Raw genomic sequence first — 25,955 nt, 5'->3', positions numbered from 1 at the left:
GCACCAAAGACTGTACAGCTTTGTTTTTTTTGGGATTCCAGAGCGCCACACCTATTTCCGGCTGTTGTAATACCTTCTTTTATGAGCCATCAGCTAAGTGCTACCCCCGTCCCCTCTTTTGACTTTAACAATGGCTGCTCAAATAGAAGCAATCCCAGGGGTAAGCCGAGCACATACTGATGATGGTGCTGTTTTTTCCCAGTGTGACATCACACCGTGGGTCAGCTCCAAATGACTGATAGGAGAAACTGGTGAAACAGTTTAACCATGTTTTTAAAGGCCAGAAGTATTCATTTAGGCAGCAAATGTAACCCAAGGCTGTTATCTATCCTCAGACTTTAATCGATGCTTCTCGAAGGCCAACAACACTTTATTACAATGCAGGTTTTAGTTTTGTAGCCTCATTTGTAACTGTTTTCATAATTGTAAAAATAATTGCTCAGCTATTGGAATGCAAATATCTTAAAAACAAGTTCAATATGGCAATAAGAACACGCGGTCAGACCATCAATCCACCCAAACATTAGAGTCTTGTTTTCCAGAGTATTCACACTTTTTTTTTATACAATTGTATTACTGAGCTCTTCCAGTCATTTAAATGAAAAACAAATGATTTTAAATAAAAACAGACCTGTTGTTGAAGGTCTGAGGTCAATTAGCGGCTTGTCACCCAAATGAGAATAGCTGGTCCACCGTAAAGGTCAGTCTACCTTAAAGGTCAGTCCACCTTAAGTGAGCCTGGGTTTTTGCTAACTTCAGGGCTAACCGCCTTCACTTCAATTAGCAGGTGGCAAGCAAGACACTGGAGCTTGTCTTAGGTCTTGAGAAGTTGTTGCATTTATTCACCAACAAATAAACTGTACACAGACTGCACTGCTACGTTGACGGCCATGTGCACAGACAATGTTGGCATGTTTTTTCTCAGTATGTGGTGCTAAACGCTGCATCTTGGAATCGCCATTTTCAAAACTCGATTACGATCCTGCTGTTGTGTCCAGGTTGTGTGCCGGGCTCTTGTGTCTGACCAGGGGAATTCATTAGCTCGTGTTGTCAGCTGCAGTCAGACTTGTGTGGTTTGCGCGACGTTTAGGCTCTGTCAGTGTCGCATTCATGGCCAGCTGCTGTTGGTTTGCAGATTTCCCATTTGCACGGTGTAAGCACTGTGTCACTTTGTAAATGGCAAAATCTGCATTGCCTTTTGGCTCCAGTAAACAAGCCCCAGCCCCAGTGTGTTCCTGCCAGCTGAGCAGATCACACGCTGCAGCCAGAAATACAGAGAGGAGCAAACAGCGAGACCAATCTGTGCCCTCCCAATCATCTACGCTCGCTGTACTTCACTTCACTTGTACATGCAATATCATCTGAGGTCACCGTGGCTCCGGGTTGCAATGTTCGGGAAAAAAAAGTAATAACAGACAAAAAGCAAATGAAGATCTGAAAGAGCAAATTCACAGGCCGAATTGAAAATCTTGGATGACCTTCTGCAAATGCCCTGGAGAGGAGGGTGGTCGAGGAAAATAGTCCAGCTCACTCTCACCCATCACGAAATCTCTCGACATCACCAGGAAGCAGACTGTTAACCGTTATTCACGGAGAGTGCGGGGTGGAGGCAGGTGGGTGGGAGTGAGAAAATGTTAGATAAAAACTTGATTAAAATGCAGCAGGTTTTGCTTGGCCTTTTCCCAGGAAAGATGGTGTTGTCATTGTGCAGAATAGGGCCGCCTGAGTTATACATAGCGTTATTGATGGCAGCGGAGGAAAGCTAACGGAAAAAAACGATGTCGACAAACATAAAGATAAAAGCGCTCAGTATCTCTCCCTCTATTCTGGCTGCACTTCCCCGCCCTTCCTTTTCACTTTCGGCTCCTCTGCGTTTTTTCTTAGTGTAAGTGTGATAAAAGCGGGCAGACCCATGACTCAGGTTCCCACCCCACATTCTGATATGAATTCAGGGAGCTGAAGGCCGTCCCCTAATCTCTTAATGCATGTTCCCTCGCCCTTGGCAGGGTCATGGGAGAAATAGATGGGGCGTTATCAGCTTTTATGGATTTATGGAGAATTTCTCTGCATTGGGTGTATTTCTTACTTTTTTATTTTTTTTTTACACCAACCTGTTCCTGCGTTTACTGTATGTGTCTCTGTGTGTGTGTCATGAAGGATGTTGAGTAAGGTTATCAGAGCCAGTAATATCTTCATGAATTTTTATCAAATTTCTAATTATGGCATCAATCATGTTGACTTACTCCATCAAGCTGAAATGAGAAGAGACGCTGGGCCTGTTTTGACCAATTTCCGCGAGTGTGCTAACCTTCAGCAGCTGATTTCTCATCTCTTCACTTACACTCAATGTAATACACACAAAGAGAGAATGTAAAATTAGGACTTTTCTCAAAGTAAAGCCCCAAGTAAGAGTACATAAGGATGATCAGGTAAACGTGTTTAAAGCTGCACTTATCAATATTTTTGTATTAACAATTATTCAAATGACTCTGTTTAATGTGATAGGTGTCACTCGCAGTGTGAAACCCACAGAAAAATGATCACCCAGCTCTACAGTTCCACTCAGCTTTTCAGCGTTTAAAGCACATTGATTTGGTTTTCTGGCTCACAACTTTACTGTTTCGATTCAGTCCCCTCGCTTTCATCGATCTCTTTTCCAGGCAGCTCATAAACAAAAAAATGCTCCAATACGCACTATGCCCAGCACCAAACAGACGACAGACACCGTTAGGAGTTAGCTGGAGAACGTAGCGAAACATTTAGCAGCTAAAGAGGGCAGATTTCTCAGCGTGAATATTATATTAATTAAATTTATATTGCTCTGTCTTCTGGATGTGTAGATGGGCAACTAGTTGCTAACACATGAGCCATGACTCTGTTGCATTATACGGAGAGGTGTTTCCTTTTATTTTACCATTGATATGAAAAGGTTGCACAAAATAATCATAACCTTCATTAAGATAGGATCTCAGAAAACTGTCGTATTGGATTTAATGTAGTAAATTTAATATGTTTTGGACTCGAGACTGTTAGTGACGTCACCTTGTGCTCTGGAATATTGCGATGGGAATTTTCACTGTTTACTGATGTTTCTTAGACCAAATGATTAATTGATTAATCGAGAAAATAATCTGCAGATTAAAAGATTAAATTCCTTATTCACTCTCACTGTTTACAGAGAGCTTAGAAATAAGACTAATAAACTCAGAACATGAAGAGTTTGTATAGAATAGTGTTAGTGACACAAACTTCTGAGCTCTTAGATCCATGGCGTGAGAGTTTCCCATCATGCAAAGAGGTATTGCTGTACCTGGATCTTAAACCTGCAGTCTCACGCGGCTATCGTTGCTGGTGTCAGTGTGGCGTCACAGCAAGTCACAGATAAATCTTGCTGGCAATGCATTGTTGTGGTGATCGACAGTGATCAATTGTGAGCAGGCTTTGACTCATCTCAAATAAGCTTACATCAAGTTGAGAAGCTAAAGACGCCGTTTCATAGCGGCTTTACATCTTCTTACACAAAGCAGTTTACTGGCTTGGTCTCCTGTCTTACAACCAGCAGGTGACTTCAGCTGAAACAAATGCAGACGGGAGCGTACAATAACAGAGATACTGTAGAGGCAATGTCTATATTTGGTTTACCACAGTTGCTTAAAGATATTTGAATATAATAAGAAAACCAGCACTGCTGTAGCTGAGGCTACAGAATGCGTCTTCACTGTCTCCCCCTCATTTTCCCCCAGTGCAGTCCTGTCATAAGAGCAGTTGGAGACTTGCCCTACAACAATGAGGGGGTCCAGCTCTCGTAGCTGAAGAAAAAGCAATTTAGCCACAGAGCCCCCCCGAGAGCTTGCACATCAAAGCAGCGGCGGCGGTGATGGTTTTGTGGGAGGTGTGTGTGGTGGGGGTGGGGGGGGGGGGGGGACTAAGCCAGAGCCTGCCCGGCTTCGTCTCACGAGCAGGTGAGGGAGAGGAAAATATCAGCGATGTCCAAGAATACAGCGAGATCTCAAAGGACAGCAGCGGCTTGTTATCACAGGATATTTCTGGCAGTTTAACATCCCATCCGTACTTTTTGGTGCAGGGAAGATGGAGCCGAGAGAGGGAGCAGAGAGTGGTCAGGGTGGCTTTGTGTGACATGCATTTTAAAGCTCTTTATGTGCAGGTTGTCCGTGGGCCTGACCTGAATTATGTTTGTTTTTTGTTGCTTTTCTTCTTCCTCCTGTCACTCTGACCAAGCAAACAAGGCACACTCCAGGCCAGACAGTAAACCAGACTCCAGGTGACTTTTGAAAACTAAATTATGCAACTTTTTATCACTGCTGAGGCTTTAAAAACCACTTGATAACGCTTTGCCTCAATAACGAGCTGCACTCAGAAGAAACACAAATCTAAAATAACAGCGGGAATTATTTACTGGACTGTTTCTTATACGAAAATGACTCCACCCATCACTTGTTAATGAAATATCCTCACGGAGATTTTTCCCTGGTTTTTGCCTTTACTTGACAGCAGAAAAACAGATGGCGAACCTTTTGTGTGTGAGTGAAACAACATGATATTTATGCTTGTTTAGGTATGTTTACATTTCACAGAATTTGGATGAAAAGGAGCTGGTGGAGGTGAAGGATTAGGAGATGAAAGAAGTGGAAGTGAAAAAGGAGGCAGAGGAAATGAATTGAGGAAGAGGAATGACGGGGGAGGTTAAAAAGAGGAAGCCAGTTCTTTATCTAGGGAAGGTCAACAGGACTTGTATCGGAGTCTGCTTTTGGGCCTGTGAACTGTGTGTCTGTGTGTGTGTGTGTGAGAGAGACAGGAGAGTGTGTGCGCGCTGATATGTGTCCTGCATGTCAGTGTGTGCGTATTACAGCCATCTCTCTGGTTTAAGCATTCCCTCGGTTGCCATTATGGCTTAATACCGGTGCCAGTGTGATTAATGGCAGGAGGCAGGGCTCTGATTGCGCTCTTGCTCAACTGGAGTACGAAGGCAAAACTACACTACCCACGATCCCACTGCTTTCGCTCGTCCACCGCGGCCACCTCGCGCCGACAGCACCGAGTGTGAAGGTTATGAGCGCAATTAGCACTCTCTCCTGCTGGCATCAAAGAGTCGATGTGATGTTGATGATGATTGGAAGATTAGAAGTTAGGGAGGAGAACCACGTGATCCCCAAGGCCACTTTAACCAGACCAAGGTAATAAACACAGACGGCTTACTGCCCGTCCTTTTGTCTCCTTGTGTTTATCTTCAACCCTGTTGAACATTTATTCATGAAGTTACTAAGAAAAACATATTTTGAGAGCAGAAGTTCTGAATGGATGATTTGGGTGATGCTGGTGATGAGAAAAGCAGAAATCACTTAAGGCAGCGGATTTGAACTTTGTTTCAGGGAACCGTTTTCTTCTAAATACCCAAAGTTAAAGAGGGATCACATGAATAATGAATATTCTATCCACTCAACCTTCAACGCTTTTTAGAGCTTTATTTCAAACTTTTATGACTTTTATTCATTTAAAATGTTGCGCAAGGGAATTTCTGAAATTTTGGTAAAATAACTGATTCATTGTGTGTCCATCCTTATCTGAATATGAGGGTCGTGACAAGATTACAAAATACATCATGCACCAGTAGAGATATCTTTTTTTGCAGCATTTGTGTCTTTTTCATAAATGAATATATTTCTTCTAATCCACTTGTATCATGTGGTTTTTTTTTAATAGCAGTTATGGAAAAGGAGACGGGCTAGACCTAGAACAAGTTTGGGGTGTGTCGGATTCCGTCAGCTTTTATCGCATCTCTTTTCATCTTCTATTTATATATTCACAAATGTTTGCCACCTCAGCTGATCGTAAAAACATTTATCAGCTTTTTATTCCCCTTTCTGGCATTTGTGTTGTTGCGATAACGTCTGTTTGAGTAGTGTTTCTCTTTCAGAGTTAGGGTAAGGTGACTGAAACAATAAAAGGCAAACACAATAATAAAAGGCAAATGCAAATTGTAAAAGGTCTGTGATGAGTCTCTGTTTTCCTGACTTATTTCCCAAGCCACCACATAGAAGGGCATACAGAAGTACTTCCTCCTTTGATTTTGAACATTGTCTAATGAGAAAACAGTGGCATTTTGTATGCGCTTATTAAAACCAGATTAAAACCAGGTAATAGTTGTGAGCAGTGAAAACAATTCACAGACGCTATGATGTTAAAACATTCTCTGGAAGAAAGGAATAATCTTTTCTTGAGTTTAGTATATATGTATATATACATTTTTATATTTTATTGTGTGTAGACTTTGCATTACATTCATTTGGCTTGATGTTTTTCTCCAAATGTGGATTTATACTGTATGCAGTGTATTCAGCCTACCCAGGAATAAGAGTTAGAGCTGGTGAAAACAATTGCCACTGCAATGCTCCCAAACAAATAACTAAGAGCGTGTTCAGTGCTACAGAGTCCTTACAAGATTTTTTTTCCCCTCCAGCACCAAGTTCCAGTTCAAGGATCTGGCTTTCTTAAATGACTAGCTTGTCTGACTTTTATTTTCTTTTGCCTTTTCTTGCCTAGTGTGACATTGCCTGATGCCTCCGATTCTCCTGCTCTCAAACCTTTGCACATCAGACAGGCTGTAAGAAGTACGATTGGTCCGACCTCTCTTTGGGCCGAGTCATCGCAGGGCCACTTGGTTTGAGATAGCGACCATCTAAAAATACATAAACGCTGGGTGGCCTGATCCCTGTGTTTGTTGTTTTGCACAGTCCATGTCTGGCTCGTAATCCAGAGTCACAAAAACATTGAGGAAATAAAACCTACATTTGACATAAGGGGTGAAAAAAAAAAAGACATGGCCATCTCACATTTTATGATATGTGACTAATAGTTTTAAAGGTGCAACTTTTATTCCTGATGGTTTTCAGGATGTATTACAATTTACATTTTATTTAGAGACATGATGTGTTATTTTTAGAGGTGAAAAGGCATCGACTTGTGGCCTAGACTACAAATGAGCTTACAAAGTAATTATTTCCAGTTTTTGTTTTTCACTTTAAATTGAGCTTCCCCATTACTGTGAAGGCCACAGTCAAAGGCAAAGCTCCCCCCCATTCCCCCTCCCGTCCATTGTGGTGCTCCTCTCGCAGCCACGGGATCTCTGCTGGGCTGCCGGGATGAGAGAGCCAGCAGTGACTGTGTGAACCTCAGTCCAAAATGAAAGGCCAATCTGACACTCAGCGCTGCGGCTTTGAACACGCCAGATCTGAGGCAGCGCGGCAAAACTGATGGAAGCCTTGTGAAAGCAGGAAGAAGCAGAGACTGACCAAATACGGACAAATAGCCAGAGAGGATCACACAGATATTCTGGGTAACAACCTTGAGCCTGTCAACCTTGGCTCTCAGACTCATTTTAGGGGTTTAAAAATAAAAAAAAGAGGCAGACGTTCTTCAGCGGGTGAAAACTAACATGACATATCTATCCTGGGTTGTGTTTCAGGTGAAGCCCAAAGAGTTGTATCTTGTTATTTTCTTATACTTCAGGTCAATCAGCGCTTATCTGGCAGGTGAAGATGCTGAAATTCCTGCTATTTATGAAGTGTGATTGGAAGTACCCTGGCAAGGTCGTTGTGTTTTATTCACACTAAACTTTCACACTGCTCTTTACCTGTTCAAGTTGCTCTCAGTAAGCTGCCTTTGAGAGACTGCCAATAATAACTGAAATGTAAAATGAGCAGTATGTGATATGTGCACATACAGTCGTCTTAACGTGTCCTTATCTTCCGTCTTCCCCTCCAGGGTCCTTCATGGTGGTCAACTCCTCGCAGCATTTTGGGGGCCAGCGAGCTCAGCTGCTCCTGCTCCCCCTCAGCGAGAACGACACCCACTGCATCCAGTTCAGCTACTTCCTGTACAGCCGCGACGGCCACAGCCCCGGGGACCTGCAGGTCTACATCCGGGTTAACGGGGGCCCCAAGGGCAGCGCTGTGTGGAATATCTCGGGCTCCCAGGGACGCCAGTGGCACCAGGTGGAGCTCGCCGTCAGCACTTTCTGGCCCAGTGAATACCAGGTGAGAGTTAAACAAATATAGGACCTGCAGTGATTACCCCCACCAACACCAAGGTTAGAGTAGTTATGTTTTCATATATATAAGTCATATTGGTGGAGATATGTGGGATCTGAAAACCTATTTTCTCAGCTTTTTACGAGTGATGACGACCTACAACATGATGTGCTGAAGTGAGAACACACTGTTGTCTTCTATTAATGCTGCTCTATGCTGGAGGGTAATTACAGATTTACAAAATCAAACAACAGCGTAAAAACCCACAGATACCCACCACATTTTGTCCAGAGTCCAACATTGTTTAACTGTATCTCTAAAAAAGCAAAAAAGCTGTCAAATGCTCCCATTATTTCAGATTCATTTTTGTTACATGGAAGAGAAAGAACATTTGTAGCTCCAAGCCATTTTAAACTTGAAGTGCTGTTCTTCTTCTGTCCAATATACTGTATGTGAATTTGACATAAACACCGGAGCACTGTCACTTGTAGTTAATGGAGCACACCACAGATCAGTTTGCTTTTCATGGAGACGACTGCTTAGCTTGTAAAAACAATTGTCTTCTGGGGGGGGGACTTTCTAACTTTTTCTTTCTAAAGTTTTAAAAGAATAACTTTTAAACTAGGGGTATCAAGTTTGACAGACGTAGGGATTAAGGAAGGATCTAAGGAAAGATGCTACAGAGTTGAATTATGGGAAGTGTAGGATCTATTGGTTTTGGAGCTTAACCAATACTAGGGACTAAAAGTCAGGATATCACTGCTGCTTCGATCTTTTTTTTATCTGTTTCTTGTGAGTTCCCAACTTTATGGAAGTGCAAAATTAATTTCTGGAGTTGCCCTTCAAAAATCCAATACCGTCCTATCAGCTTTGCTGACAATATTAGTAAACTGATAGCTAAGTAATGAGTTGATTGACAGACAAATGATTGTCATATTGATAACGGATTAGTTACTTTATTGGTTTATCGACATAAATAATCACACACAGTCACAGCTTCACAAATGGATACTTACAAAGGATTTTCTTATCCGTCACAGCTTCATTTCTTATCAATATGAAATTACTATATTTGATATGGAACTCGGGCTGAATAAGACATTAGAGTGGGTTCTGCCAAATTGTGATGATGTATTAAATGGTAAACGGCTTCATCAGTTAGTCTACCTGTGATACGATGCGGTAGGATGCATTGGGATGAAATCATCATGTCATGCCGTTGTTTTGTAAAATTGTAGCTGAACTAAATGAGCGTGTTTTTGTTTTTTTGTTAGCATGCTAACATATAGCATAACTAAACTAACTGCACCTCAACTAAGACAGGAAATATAACTTATGAGAAACATTACACTGCTTGCTAGCCTTAGCATTCTGAGCATGTTAACATGCTATTGTTAGCATTTAGCTTAAACTACCTCTGTGCTGAAGTCCAGTCTCACAAAGCCGCTAGCATGGATTCTTGTCTTGTCAGCTAATTTTGACCTGATGTGTATTGATATTGGACAAATGAAATATCATGATTATGATGTCAGCCCTTGTAGATCATTGCCCCCTTTATTAAATAAACGTGAGGTGTCAGTTAGCAAGGCACTAAACCACCAGCTGCTCCACTGAGCTGCTCAGTGGTCTCAGTACAGAACCATGGCTATACTGGGGGCCTCAGCAGCTGTATTATCATCCCCTATCCTTCAAACCACGTGCAAAAATTAGCTAATTGCATCTGTGTCGTATATCACAGTTGCTCAATAGGTGTATAATTACAGTGGGCGACTGTTTGCATTGTATCTTTATTTATTAGTCAATTTACCTGCGTGCTGCAGTGTAATCAATAGCTCCGTTTGAAGCCTGTATTGTCGATGCTGCATTATTAGCACTGTTGTGTAGCTTGTAAGATTCTGATGACTGGATGCAGCCCTGCCTCACCTCATTACGGGCAATAATTTATTCCCTAACGCTCTCTTTCTTCCCACTAAGCCTGCTGCCTCCTACAACCCCCCCCCCCCCCTGCCCCACCACAGAACAGACGTTAATGAGAAGGCAGTGGCTGGCGTAAGGGATTGTGGGAGCGTGGGTCCGCCGAACAGTCAATTGACCTCAATTCCATGCGACCCTCGGTGCGGGGGAGCAGGCCTGGTGTTTGCTTCCATAACCTTGGCGCACTCTGGGCCCCATCTCAATAAATCAAGAGCCAGTTAATGAGATTAGAGGGCTGCACAGATCAATGAGGACAGCTTGCGCTTCACCATCCTCAGCTCTCCTGTCCTGAGCGACTCTCACAAATAGCCAAACTGATTTAAAGTAATGATTTTTCTTCTCGTCTGTGTGGATGTTGGAAGTTTGTCTGCCACGCACCATCGCAGAGGAGGAGGTGGAGGCAGGGGGCGGGCGCTCTCAGAGGGGGGAGGGGGGGGGGGGGGCTGAGGTGTACAATCAGACAAGACAGCCCGGGCGGGGAATTTGCTTTGCGTTGCAGTGTTTACCATTTGGACAGGCGTGCATAAGCAATGTCATCTACTACTCTGGTGATGTATGTCCAAGCTGCCTGAGTGATGAGCAGGCGCTGTTCTCTAAAGTCTTCCCGCCAGGAGTGTAGACACAGAACAGATTGCGTTATTTGTCTTATAAACCTGGCTGATCGGCAGCACATAATGAAGCACGTAAAGCTGTGCAGATGAGTGAGGAGCCTTAAACATAAGCCTGAAGGAACAAAGTATGTCAATCTGCTGTGCGGAGAGGGACGGGAGTGAGGCTTGGAGTCAGGCCCGGTGCCTTTTTTTTTCTTTTTGTGTTCCCCTCTTCCTTTTTTGCCCAGGGAAAGCTCCTTCTCTCCTCAGCAGCTCCTGCTGCTACTACTCAAAGCTCAGCGTAGGCCCCACAGGGCTCCACTCATCCATCGATAACAATCACTGTCCAGCACTCCCAGCCAACAGATCAGCCCCTGCAGGCCGCAGAGGAGCAGCTCCACCTAGAGAGAAAAGACTACCACTTCAGAGAGGGCTTGGAGGAGAAAGTGTGTGTGTGTGTGTGTGTGTGTGTGTGTGTGCGTGTGTGTGTGTTGGTGTGGCTGCTGGTGGTAGTGGCGATTGAGATTAAATAGAACAAACAATATCTAGTGATCAGCGAGCATCAACACCCTCAGGAAAGACAGACTGCCTCAGAGATATGTTGGACTGTGATCAACCTTTGCATTTTGCTTTTACTGATATGAGATTTCAAAATTCAATGCCAATATTTCTGGGTTTCAAATGGCCATTGTTGAAGGCGTATTTTGTGCTATAAATTAGAACCTTTTCTGGTTCATCCCACCACTTACGTGATGGCAGATTCATTACGGTTGGAACTGCGTCGCCTGTCAACAGTAAAGAAATAGAGAAGTTTTGGCACACTGTCAAATCCTTCCATTTAGCCATTAAAAGGGAACGTTAACGATTTATTAATGCACTTCCATAAAGTTGGGGAACTCACAAGAGACCGATAAAAAAGAAGAAGACGGTAGATGTCCTGACTCAAACCCTCAAAACGCTAAATCCTACTTTTTCCATAATGCAACCAATATCATTTCTTCTTTAGAGAGTTTAATAGCACTGATATCTTCAGTATACCGTTGCTTAAACTTGTACTGGCTGACAATCTGATTCCATGCATGTGTCATCTGGCTGAGTTTATGACCTCGCCATCTAACCCGTGTGGATCAGACACTGCTTGACTTGAAGATTCTTTTTTTTCTTGGAAATTGGACTTTAGATAGTCATGGCATTGAAGGACAGAAGAGAACATTGATCAGACTGGTTCACTCTCTCCCTGTCAGCCTGGATTTGGGAAGTAAAATAGGTGTTAAAGAGGTGCTCTTTTGGAAACGCTGGCTCCTCTCCTTTAAAATGTATTTTGTTTTTTATTCCAGGCTTCACTCCCTGGCCGTTTTGTCCTCCTTATCCCACCATCTTAATTCCCAGTGCATCTCGCCATTAGGTCCCCTTCTCTCTTATCTTTCCCCTCTCTCTCTCTCTCTCTCTCTCTCTTTTGCTTACCTATTGTAATGTTTTTTTCTTAACCCGTCACCTTCCTTCACCCAGGCAGTGAAGCAGTGTTAAAAAAATTAGCTTTAGTCATAAGGGAACGTACCACCAGCAAGGACCACAGCAAGGTCAGGACATTTTGGATTTTAAAGTTGTAATTCATGAAAATTCATAGAATCAATCCCATTTTTTGGTACTATATATGGTGAGCATATTTTATTTTGATGTATTTACATCCAGTAATTACATCTCTAAAAAGTACTTTTTATTCGCGGTCGCGGGGGTCCGCCATTCCTGCCCTGCGTTCAGATTGCCTACCTAACCACAAGGGGTTCACAGGAAACTATGCATGCAGGTAGTTCAGTGCAATTTTCATCTAATTGACATCAGCCTCACTGTTTAGTGTGTGTGCATACCGTGCAGAGGGATCCAGAATGGTTAAACAGGGAAAACAGAGGTGAGTAAATTGGCTCCCCCCACAGTCCCCCGCTTCGATTACTGGCTTGCTGCTGTTGACATGTAGTCACAGAGAGGTGAGCAACCTACCAGGTCCGATACACTCCATGGATATAAAGAAGCTTGAGGTGTGGGTTTCCAATCTGTGACTTGAATGTAAATCTTCACATTTTGTACACTATACGCTACAAAATGTATTTTTTTCTGCTGTTTATCATCCAGATGAGGCTCAATAGCAGCTACTCAATGCACTTTCTCCTCTTAATTAACTGCTAGTCTACAAATGTATTTGGCAGAAATTTCATAATCATTGCCACAAAACTACGTTACTGCATTTACATTATTATTCTCTTGTAAGAATGATTCATTTCTTGTTTTTAGTTTCCATGCTTGAGTGTAAATGTCGCTCCATGCTTTCTTAGAGGGCAATTGTTTCATACAAGGGATCAGTTCTGTCCTGTTAATCTGCGTTAGTAGAAGAGCGGACCTTTTTTAGTTTCGTGCATCAACAAACAAATTGAATTCCTATACAAGCAGATTGTGGATGCAAAACATTTTCTAATTGATAGAAATCTTGTTCCTGTGACAACGGGTCGGGGAAGTTGTTTTGGGACTGAAACAATTGTAAAGGTCTCGTTAAAGTCTGATGTGAGACGTGTTTTGAGTGGTTCATTTAAATGAAAAGAGTGATTTTACTGCTGACCCTTTTATTTGTTCATGTTTTTCTTTTTTTGATTTCAGAGTACTTGCAATCCCCTGCCTTCTTGTTAGCCCTCCATTTTAACACATCTAGTGAGAAACGAATGAGTATATGCACTTAAGTTGAGCCTTCTTTTTAAACAAAGAAATAATAAAAAATCATCTTCAAGGAGTGTGATTCTTTCGGTATGTAGCCTGTTAGATACCCCCCCCCCCCCCCCCCCCCCCATAGAAAGCCTGCCAGGGGCTGCATGTCATTCACATTATCTTAATGTGTGTGAGGGAGTCGCAAAACACTAACATACATGCAGGTCCCCTCTCAATTCACCAAAAGGGTTGTAGCCATGATGTTAGCATGATTAAAACATGACCAACAGTGGACATCTAAAATGGCCCCTGCTCACCTGCCAGTCCCACCACTGTTGATAGTTATGCAAAGCCCCCCCCCCCCACACACACACACCCTCACACACACACACACACACACACACACACACAGTGGAGCTGCAGTGGAGCTATTGTATACCTCACTTTATTTCTTCCGCCTGCAGAGACAAGATGGCAGGTCCAATTGCGCGTCGTACATTTCAATGTTTCACTGCCACATCGTCGATACGGATCAATAGTGTTGGCCTCATGCTAGCTGGAGAAATGAACAGAACACTGTTGCAATTTTTGTTCACCGTTTATTTAATCAAAGTCATCTCGGAGATTGATGACGTCCACAAATCAACTGAGAGCTTTATCATTAATGCAAACGCATAAATAATTTCTGCAGCACTATGATGAAAACCAAAAGTTAAACATATTTAATTACTGTTCAAATCTTATTTTTAATGGAATCCCTTTTACTGCCACCACTGGTTTTATGTATTCACTGAGAGGCCTCCTGGGTTGTACTATGGATTTTTTGTTACGCTACACTATCAATTCTGCGGCATTGAATTTTATGAGCCAAACACGACACAGCAGGAGGCGCATATTAACATGCTTGCATGCTTTTTAACATCACATGTGACTGTCCAGCTGCGTTCGTCTCCTCAAACTGTCGACACCGCTGTTCTTGTGCCAGAACTCTTTTTTCCGGATTTAAATTTGTTTCTCGTGTCATTTCCTTTGGTCGCTGACGATGACACCCTGGTAGATGGCACCCTGCTGCTTGCAGTAAACCAAACCTTGGTTCACACTTCACAAATTGTGCCTTTGCAGTGTTACAGGCCTCTTCTTTTTTTGTTGTTGCTCATCACAACAGAAGCCTGAGAGAGGCTGAGGAAAGCTGGAGAATGACATCGCCTTCAACTGGATACTCTCAATTGGACAAATCTATCTCTTATAGTCTTTGCAGAAATCGATTTTCCTCCGTGCCTAGTTGTGTGAGTACTGGAAAAGTGTGAAACTTTGCTATCAAATATTAAAGATGTTATCAGGCCCCCGTCATGACAAACAATATCAGTGTGGCTTAAGGTCCCCCCCATCTACTTTCAATCTCCTCCTCCTATGCCAGGTGTTTCTCCCACTATCTTTCCCTGCACTGATTTTTTTTCTCCGTACATCTTTTTATATCTCCTTGCTACGGCGGCCCTGACAGCCCAACACACTGCAACGTAACAAAAGACAAATAGACAGCACTCAAGCAGATGAGGAAAAACCTCTTCATGAATTCAATAACACATGCACAACATTTAGGGAAAAAAAAAAGCTGCAAAGAAATAAAACAATGGCAAATACATTTGAGACATCCAGGAATGTATGAACAATATGGAGACAGAAAACACAGCCAAATACATAAAAACACAGCCAAATACAAAGAACCGCTGCAACTACAGAAAACACAGACAACACAGCAAAATACAGACAAAACAACCAAATACAAAATTACAGTGGAAATACAGAAAACACAATCAAATAAAGAAACAAGTTGCAAATACAGCACGAACACGCTACAAATACATACAACACAACCAAAGGCTGAAATGCATTGCAAATACATACAGAACCACCAAACAACCAAATACAGAAACCTGCTTGTGTTGTCTGTATTTGCGGCAACTTTTTATCATTTGGTTGTGTTGTCTGTTTGGCTTTGTTGCCTTTTATTTGCAGTGAGTTTAGATACGTTATATATGTGTTTAAATTGGTGAAGGTTTTATCTATTTGCTCCGTGTTTTCTGCAGAGCATTGAGCTCTCAGGGCCACCGCACGGTCTCCATCACCGGCTCCACTGCGCTCCTCAAACATTCAGCAAATCGTTTCATTTTCACTGCCCTGCGTTGTATGTGCAGAGTAGAAGGGGATCCTGCTTTACCTATTTGCATAATATCTGGTGTTTGTGCGCAGCTATCGGATGCCAAGTGCGTCGATGTCTGGCACAGTCATACTCAAGCACTTTTCTTTTAAGTGAGGGCAGATGCAGAGGAGCTTAATGATTGCTCAAAGCGCGAGGCTGAGGGAATCAATGGTGGTCGGTGCGTTGACGCGTGATGTATTGAAGAGTTAATCGGTCTGACGTCTCTAATGGCCCGACATAGGAATAAAAAATAAAAAAATAAATGAGTGGAAAGAAAGCCTTAGTGTGTATCCATCTGCCAAGGCCTTTTTGTGGTATTGATTGGCCCTTGGCACTTAAAGCCTGATGCATTGTCAACATCGCAATCTATTGCCCGTCAGAGTCACAGTCTGGCTTCCACTGGACTTTGGCATAGATAAGTACACGTAGTAAGTGTGGGCTAAACAGTAGCTGCCACACACACACACACACACACACACACACACACACACACACACACAAAATGTAGTCACAGCTTTCATCTAACCAGTTGTTAATGCACTCAACCCTTAAGTTCAGAGTTTGTCATGCTGCAGCCGTTATAAGTGAAGAGTGTCTTGATTTAGGCTCTGCTGACTGTAATTACTACTCGGAAACCCAGAATGACTTTGTCGCACTCTGGGAGGCCTCCCGATTCACTTTGAGGCTCTGCATGCTCCCGGCTCATTTAGATGACAAAGTGAATATTTAGGCTGCGTTTAAGGACTTCTGCTGCTACCGTATGGATTGATAAAAGGGTTACAAGAGGGATTTATTCATGTTTTTTGCACTATATGGCTTGGTGAGCTGGGACTTGAAGACTAAACACATTTTCTTTTAGTTTGTTTTGTCATTTACAAGTTTTTCTTTTGCCATTTACAAGTGCTTCAAAAGTGAACTCTCACCTATGGATTCTAAAGTAGCAGGTTGTTCTTCCCTTTTATGATTTTAGTTTTCAGGCTTGTTTACCAATGAGCATGTAAACACAAGTACTTTATTTCCTGTTGTCTTTTTAGCTTATGTGTTGTTGTTTTTTGTTGTTGTGTACAGTACGTTGCAATATGTATTGTTGGACATGTGTAATTGAACAATGACGTACAAGCTGAACAGATTGCTATGCCTCGCTCCACATTTCACTGCTGAGTGTCTTTGAATCAGAGTGACAGCTCTGTGCATTGGGGTTCAATTCATAATGGTATCCTGTCGCTTCTCCAGTCTTCAAATCTATAAGTGTACATGTAAATCGGTAAATCAACTTTTATTGTCAGACAGCACATTACACAGTTTATTTACCCCGTCCTAGTATTTAAAAGGGGGCAGCTAATCTACAGCGCCCGGGGAGCAGTTTAGAGGTTCGGTGCTCAAAGGCACCTCAGAGGCGAACTGGCACCTCTCCAGCTACCAGTCCCCACCCCGAGCTGGTCCGTGCTGGGACCTGAACTGGCGACCGTCCTGGCAAGTCCCAACGGACTAAGTTACTGCAGGTGGCTAGAGACAGTTGCATTTGTACTATTGATTTCAGTGGAGACTTTTAGTATCTTGTGGTTTAATTGCTTTTGAAATCATGCTGACTGCATGCCCATCAAACACTGCAAGGTCAATAAAATAATGCACCAAAGATGCTTAGAATAAACTCTCAACACACTTGCTCTCTGAGTTATTTGATAAGCCTTGTCCACCAGCCTAAGGAGGGAAAAAAAGCAAATTGATTGCAATTGAAATTATGAGCCTAACGCTTAACCTAATGCTGTAGAACATGTCTGAGCTGTGATAGTAAGATTTATTACAGTATATACTCAAAATATCCCTAAAGTCATCTTAGCAAGAAGTGTACAATCAATAGTCACCAACGGAGAGCTAACTAATATGCATCTTGCAGAAAAGAACATGCAAATCTAGACGCCTACTGATACGATTTACCTTCACTCAACTCACGCCTTGCATTCGGATCAGTTCAGGCCAGTGTTGGTGCAGATCTTGGCATCTGTGCCATTTTTTTTTTTTTCCTCCTGTTTAACCTTTAGCTTTATATTACAAAATAGCGGCTCTAAAGACGTCTTGTTTTTGGATTCTGAGGGGCTTTTGCAAATATATTCTTTTATATCTGTAAAAGTAAAACTGGACCAGAAATACAAGAAACTCTCCAGATTACCATTTTAATGGCAATAGTAAGTTTTACAACCGAGCCTTCTTTTAAATGTACGGTGGAATTAATGGAAGAATCTGTTCATGTCGGTTCGTGACAGGCCTTTGGAGCCCATCCTCCTAATTTCCTATATTGTCAGTCTACCTGCCACTCAAGATGTAATGGTCTGCAGTCATTTAATTTATCCATTGTCTCCACAGGTCATCTTTGAAGGGACCATTTCCGAAGAACGACAGGGCTACATCGCCTTGGACGACATTGTGCTGCTCAATTACCCTTGTTGTAAGTACCCGTTCTGCACTGCTCATAGCATACCTGCTGACCTTTACTGAGCCCGGGGAGAGAGGCCGGCTGAACAACGAAAAAAAACCCGGGCCAGGAAACTTCAGGATTAGTTTCCAGGAGGTGATTGAAGACTATGAGCCAATCCGGCTGACAGGGGGGCAACTGAGGCACATTACCTGTCCGAGTGTCACATCCACAATAACACAGCAGGAGGCTTCTCTTTTGTCCGGGGCACAATGGCTGACCTTTCCCTCTGATCGCAATGCTCACAGTCGGGTGCTTTTAGAGCTAATGGGATGTTACAGGCAGGAAAAGGACAGTTAGTGGTTGTACTTTGAGCCTCTCTGGGAGTTTTCTTTTCTTTGTCATCACTTGGATATCAAGGGGTTTGGAGCTTTATGGGCGCCGGTAGTGTTACATTATGTTCTGTTCTGTTCTGATTATACCATTATACCCCCCTCAATCCTTTAGTACTCAGGCTCCGTGTAGATGTTCATAACAAACTCTTTCCTTTCACTGCTGTGCTGTTTTCAAGATGATTAGCACTTTTGGACGCCACGGACAAGAGCCAAATCTGTTGTAATTGGTCTCCCTGGAAGTAGTCGTCATTGTTAAAGCTGCAGTGAACCATGCTGACTTGTAAAAAGACATAACATGGAGTCAGAACAGAAAATAATATGATTTGAAAATGTGTCATTTTGGGCACTTTTATTAAATAACGGTTTGAACAATAATTGTGATATAATGCACTGTTTGACATATTACTCTATAATTAGTCAGTTATACACAGATTTTTGATGGAATGCCACTAACCAAAATTCGGTATAATGCAAGGTTGTCATTAGACTCCACACATATACAGTTTAGATAATTGTTTTTGTGTCTATTATTATTAGTTGACTTAATATTTGTGTGTTGAATTCCAGTTGTTTCAGTCAGGGTTTCATTGCATCATGTTGGTTGATTTGAGTTTAAGAGGCAGAGGTGAAATGAAAATAATCTTGTGATGTTTTTAGGGTTTTCTAGCATATAGTTGCTCCAATTTATATGTTAAAGCTGCACTACATATTTTATATTGACACTGGTTGAGATGGCTGTGGGTTATGTGCAAGATGTCGAATCCCACAACAAATTATCTGTAAACTCTGAAGTTTTAAAACTCTCCTGTTTTAAAACCACCTTATCAACCCCGTTTTTCAGCTGCAGCAGGACATTATTTTAAGTGAGAAAGCTTTAATGAACCCACTGTATGCTTTACTGCCCGGCAACAAAAGGCAGGCAGGCAAAGTTTGTGGTCTGGTGAACATTACGGAGCTTCCAGCAGCTAGAGACCCAGATATTTCTTTTCTCAGAGGTTGGCACGGACCAAAACAAAGCTCAAATGAGTGTAAATGTGTCAACAACTTTTTATTATGTAATATGTTATGTATTTAGCTTGTTCTGCTGCTCTAATGTGGCCCGAAAAATGTCATGCAACTTTAAACATTGCCCCTCATACATGAACTTATTGAAGCTTCGCTCTACACTGGCCTTCTGTGAGAACGGTAACAGTGCTTTGCAGCCGCATAATCGTGGGGAAATGTTAATGAATGATAATGTAGGGGATTCATTAGCTCATGAAATGCAGATATCCCTTTTCTGGCTCTACTAAAAAAATCAGGCAGGCGCACAATACAAATCCTTGAACCCTGTCTGGGAAACAAGCAGATGAACCGAAATAACATTTTCTAAAACCATCGCTAGCTCATCTCAAACTCTGATACCTTGAACTCTGTCACCACATCCTCAAAGGAGCAGGATGCGTTTCCATGGTGTTTTTGGGTAGGTATAGCGTTGCCAGGTCCCTTCGTTATGCTGCTTAGGCTGGGTTTAGCCTTGTTGCCAGATGGTGGCAGTCGAACCCGCCACATGCCTATTAGCTCAAATTAGGTGACAGTGTCCCTGCCAGGAAACGGCTTTATATATATATTGTACAGCATAAATACATGAACCATAGAGCACACTTTATATTCCCGCTCATCTGCTCGTACACAAACAAAGGCCAAGTACAGAAAAAGCCATATCTGTGCAATCACTATACTTTTGTACTATCTGGTGTGTAGCTGTAGGAGCAGTCGCCCGTAACAACCCTTAAAAACACACACTATCACACAAAGATGTAAGTAAACATTAGTAAGCTGGCATAAATTTCCCCACAGGCAGCAAGAATAATGGTATTCTCCCCCTTTGGAAAGATTCAAGTCAAAGGCAACTGCTACTCAACATTCGTGTTGTTTTCCTCTGGAGTCCGCGTCTTTATTCTAAACACGCGTTTCAGTCGGGACCAATCTCTCCTGCATCAAGAATACAAGGCAGCATTGCGAATCTGGAGAACCAACATCTCAGACAGTCGCAATGCATTTGAGAATCACATTACCTTGGTCGCATTTATGTTCAACTGTATTAATTAAGGTCACACATCCACACTACTGGGCTTTTGGAATTTAAATTACATTTTCTCAGGAACTATTAATGCAACTGCCTCGTCCTCAAATGACTCCTCCTATAATTGGGTCTGTGAAGGCTTGTCTAAAAAGATGACTGACTTTATGCTTGTTTTCTCCAGACGGAATACTCTGACTGGCACCACGGCTATTCTCTACAGGCCAGGGTGTATACTTTGCTGTCGTTCAGTTTTACAGTTCACTCTTCACTTCAGCTTTAATTCTAGTCTGCAGAGTTTGTAAAACGTACGAGGTTTATACGTGGGAAATTGTGTTGTTTGATATGCTGCCTGAGGAAATTTGTTTCCCTCTCTCATTGCTTATTGGCGGACTAGAGGATGAAAAGGGCTGCGGAGAGGAAAGAGAAAATGAGGCAATAGGTCAAATGGGAGATGCAATTTCTATCGTCCCATCCTCAGCCAGATGTTGCTTTTGGTTACTATGGAAACCAAAGATAAAAGTGGGTCTTGTGTGAATAGCGCCAGCCTCTCCGTCTGAATTTTATTTTGTCCATCACATTGGTGTCCGGTAGAAACAGTTTGCCCAGAACATGTCACACCACAGCAAAAGTATCAGTCATCGTTGTTCGTGTCTAATATAAAGGTTATTATTTTACCACATGGTTTTACGTTGACTTTATTTACCAGATCCCCATATTCTCATTGTTTAAACGCTGTTGAGGAGATTGAGGCTCAGTGATAAACAGAGCCTGTGTTACTGTAGCTTCCCACCCGTCACATTAGAGAATCTATTTCATCCTAAATCTGTGTTCAGCGTGTTCTTTTTTTCCGTGGAGCTGCAGAGAATAACCATCAACATGAAAACAGCAGGTGTATATGACTCCAGTTGAGTAAGATGCACTTGTTTAATTTATAAAATAGACTTTAACAGATGTCACAGAGATGCAACATTTTCACAGTACATGCTTCTGAATTACTGACAGTGGAAAGGTAAGTAAGCTATAAATCCAATATTCAGTAGTTATTATGAAGCTAGCTAACTTTTTTTAGCTAAATTTGGTGAAAAAAATATCAAAGTATAGGTGCTGACCCGGTACTGACCATCGTGTTCATATTGTGTCGGAAGCAGGCATTATTCTTGATAGCAAAACATCTCTTGCTGTCTGCTAGTGTTAGCAAGAAATTGTGTTAGCCAGCTGAGGTTATTTGTTTGAATTTGAACCCTCAAACACCAGCGTTAACTGTGGGACTATAACCTTTATCCCAATCGTTCCCAATTTGTCTATAACTGTAATGTTGGTAGTCATTCTTCAGGTCTGTTCATATAGCGTTAAAATAAAGATAATTTCTTTTTTTAGTCATACTGGCTAATGCTGGTTTAGAAATGTTTCTGCCAAACACATTAATTGTGTTAAGAAACAGGGACTGCTTAAAATAGAACCGAAGTTCTATTTTATATTGGCACAAAATATAATTACTGTCAGCTGTGGTCCAAACAGATTATAAACTCTTATATCAACTCTTATAAACTTTTGTCTCGTGTGAAAAGAGTGAGAAAACCATTTTTTGTATGTAGGTACGTGGGTGTGTTGTTAATGATTTACTTTGTGCCAACTTTTGAATGAATGCAAATGTTGGAAGGTTAGATTTGCTTCTAGAAATGCTAATATTCGAAAGATAATTGTTAGATACAGTGAAGACCACAATACGTTTTATCTAATGTAATGGATTTTGGAACTTGACATATGGCCAAGTAAGGCATTAGTGAATTTGCAAAGTACACCCTTCACAATAGGTGCACGGTAATGAGAAAAGGGCAGCGCTTCTTCTCAAGCAGACGTCTGATGCTTTAAATCATTCTCAGCGGTAAGCCAAGACATTTTAACACAGTCACTGTTGGAAAAGCTCAGGTGAATAATAAAATGAATGATGGTTGAAATTAATTCCGCTGCTTCAGATTCGGGGTGACAGTATTGTGGTCGTGGCAGACTGGGTCATCCTTGATGTTAATAGATAGCGACAGTTGTGCTTTTCTTAGTATGCAAAGTCAAAATGTCTGCTTTTTAAAATAAAATCTGTCATCTTCACATTTTGAAGCATAATTGCTTACAGACATTATTGACTTTTTGGGGAGCGGAATCAAAACAACTTAAATCAATCACTGGTGTTCCTCAGGAGCAGTGCGGCGTTTTTGTCTGCATTGCAGTGACTCAAATTATTATCACAGACTGATTACTAGAAATGACGGAGACACATACTGTATATATATATATCATACGTGTGCTCTGCGGTTTTCTTATTGATCCGAACAGAGCTGAAAATGACTGGAGGTCAATTTTCTTACCACTGTTGGTGGTGGTAATGCTCCAATAGGTAGCAATGTGCCAACAAAAGGCAAGGAAGACCGCTAGCTAAGAAAAAATGGACGTAACAATTTAGAAAATATATTCCACAACATCATATTTGTCAATATGTTATGAGGAAGGAAATGCAATTAACCGGTTTGTTAATCTCAAGGGGGGGAAACAAACTAAATGTATTTCAGAGAACTCCACAGGATGCATTAAAGAAATGAGCTGAAAATATGTTGCTCTATATTAAATGACGACACTGTGGATTTATTACTGCTCTGCGGCCATATGGTGTTTCACACATTACAGTAAACAAATGTAAAGCTGTTTGTGTATACTGGCAGAGACGGGTGTACTAACTAACTGCGGGGTATGTCATTTGATAAACACAATGCATATGCGTTTCAACGGACGCATTCCTTAAGCATGTCTTTAATAAGCATGTTCAGTTAATCGCCTGGTTAAATCAGCCTTCGTTTGAGTCTCAATTTTTGCTGTTTCATATTTTTTTGACATTTGATTTTTGAGTAATAATTCAGGAGCCATATAAACACAAAATAAGGATATACTTGTGTTCTTGATAGGACTTTAAATAATAATGTAATTCAGACTCTAGATACAGAAGAATCCTAATAAATGTGTAAATGAGAACAGCATTTGATGCTGCAGAAAAACATTGTCTCTGTGATCGTAGGCAACTGTGTCTCTGTCAAACCGAATGGGGAATGTCTGTACGTCTGCGTTTGTCTGGCTGGGGCGGGTGTAATCTTCAAAAACTGTCTGTCTTGATAAGTTATTTTGTCTCATATGCAGCCTTATGATCTGTATTTTCTTTATATAAGTGGAAACCTCTGCCAATGGGGGTAAGATTATTCTACTTAGCTCCAAAAAACAGCTTTAGTTGATACTTTCAAATCGATACGGTACATTTGTTGAATATTAAATATCTAGCAGAATATTTTTGGGTATGGTTATATACTTAGTTCATTATACACGACTCTGCTTTATGTATTCTATATCTTATTCATGTTCGTGTGGTTGTATCCGGGCCTGGGTGTGTAGTCATTGTACAGGCTCCGAATAAATCACATTTCATTGTGTTTGATATATTTAGACAGTGATGCTGGGCTCCAGATGTGCCACTTTCATCACTGTGTGTCTGTGTGTGTCCTCCTTCCACAGACAAGGTGCCTCATTTCTCTCGGCTGGGTGACGTGGAGGTGAATGCCGGGCAGAATGCCTCATTCCAGTGTGTCGCCACGGGCAAAGTTTCTGAGATTGAGCCCTTCCTCCTGGAGGTGAGAACAAGATATGTGTGTGTGGGTGTCTGTGTTTTTCTTATTATCGTTGCTGAAACAGTCAAACCAAAACATCTCAGCACCTGGATAATAGAATGGGATGGGAGAGTGTAGGAAGAGGAGCCAACACAAAGGATAAAGGGAAGGACTTGTTTGGCATTTAGTTGAAAGTCTTATACAGAACAGAACAGAATATAGAGACTTTACCGGCACCTAGAGCACCATGTATCGGGATAAACATGATATCCAAGCTGCTAACAAAGACGATACAGTGGAGTTTACGGCTAACTGTCATCATTTAAATTGTGCATTGCCATTTTTCTTAGCTACTTAACTACACCTGAGCACACCAAACCCTTTTAAAGAAAAGTCAATTATAGCCAAGCTGAGGGTTGTGTTGCTCACTGACCCCCTAAAGATCCAACATCAACACTTAAAAGGGGACATGCCGACTTTTCTACACTTCATCATCTTTAATGTGAGATTGAAATGGAATACACACCTAGTGGATGAATTATGACATACATGAAGACTTAAACGATGAGGTTTGACTTGGCGCTCTTTTAATGATGGCATCTGGGGGCGGCTTCTTCTTCTGCACTGATTTAATCGCACCCGACAGGAGAACTAGCCCCATCTCAATGAACCAACTCCTAATATGCACACACCGGAAACATGCATTCGTTTTCTGGAAATGTGGTTAAAATGTGCACTACATTTGGATTGAATCCTGTCTAGACGCTCCGAGGGAGTTTCAGCAGCTCTGAAATAATTAATGAAGGGACATATCTTACATATCTTGGCCACAACAGCATTTTAATTGAACGCCTGCATCACAAGCCGGGGGTTTTTGAGTTTGAAAGCTGTCGGCTTTTACCAAGCATGGAGGGTTTCGATTAAAAGAGTTACATTATGGGTGTGTGGTACGCTGCTGTGGAACTAGACCACATAACGTACTACAAGTCATGAAATCTCAGCTCCTGCTGCATCAATTTTTATTCTATTTTAAAATATGTCCTCCACGAGTCCCCCAACGTAATGGAAGTACAACAGTGAATCACTCAATTGAATTGCCTGATGGCAAAGAGTTGAAGTCACCCCCTCTGACCTTTAGATGAACTGTTTACAGTGGTAGTTGTTAAAGGGAATGGGAGCCATTATCTTAACCATCGGCATAACACCAGTGATAATACCGTAATTTTGTGAATAATGTAGCAAGTGTGTGACTCTGAGTTTATCTTTTAATGGTTGTGTTGCAGGGAAATGAGTCATTTGAGGATTCGGATGATTATTAAGTTTGCGCCTCTGCTTTTGCAGCTTTTTGATTGTGGTGGCATTTAGTTTACTAAAGCCCCTAAAGTCGTTTCTCTCATGCACAAACCGAAGATAGTTTCAATTCTCCCAGTTTGAATATGAGCTAATATTAGTCTTCAGAAATCCATCCCTGAATGCCTCCACTCTTCCCCTCTGGCCTTGAAGCGTGCACATCGAAGTGCTTTTGAAATGATGGCAACAGGGAGAAGGCGCTTTGCAAATGAGATCTCAGTTCACGTGGTGATCCATCCCTTGTGTTTCCACCCCATTTCATTCCGCACACCCCTCTCTCATCTCTGAATTGAAGCCTTTGAAGATCATCGGCATGTGAAAAAGACATTTTTTTTTTAAAATCAGTTACAGAGTTTGCGACTTTGTTGACTGAGCTACACAAACACGCACACAAGAAAATGCAAACCAACAATACGAGGCTTGTCTTTTGTAATTTGACAGTATGCTGCAGTGAACTTCTCTTCGTAAGTCAACACTCTCTTCAGCTCCTCCCTACTTTTCTCATTAAAAGAAGAAAAATAAAAAGTAAACCTGGTAACAGCAGAAAATAGAGATATTTCACAACCCATTACTGCCTTCTGT

At 41.7% G+C, this 25,955-nt stretch overlaps 1 protein-coding gene across 1 annotated transcript in view; it reads left to right on the top strand.

Moving 5' to 3' along the window:
- Positions 1 to 7,782: 7,782 nt before the first annotated feature.
- ptprua (protein tyrosine phosphatase receptor type Ua) overlaps positions 7,783 to 25,955 on the top strand; it is a 75,462-nt gene continuing 57,289 nt past the window's right edge. Inside the window, exons 1-3 of the mRNA XM_076075300.1 lie at positions 7,783 to 8,054; positions 17,871 to 17,952; positions 23,932 to 24,047. Coding sequence (XP_075931415.1) covers positions 7,791 to 8,054; positions 17,871 to 17,952; positions 23,932 to 24,047 — 462 coding nt within the window. The 5' untranslated portion in view covers positions 7,783 to 7,790. The remainder of the gene's footprint in view (positions 8,055 to 17,870; positions 17,953 to 23,931; positions 24,048 to 25,955) is intronic.

The sequence above is a fragment of the Anarhichas minor genome, unplaced genomic scaffold (assembly GCF_050575085.1).
Source record: "Anarhichas minor isolate MPS153535 unplaced genomic scaffold, ASM5057508v1 ptg000051l, whole genome shotgun sequence".
Lineage (NCBI taxonomy): Eukaryota > Metazoa > Chordata > Actinopteri > Perciformes > Anarhichadidae > Anarhichas > Anarhichas minor.
This window is presented reverse-complemented; position numbering and strand designations above follow the sequence as displayed.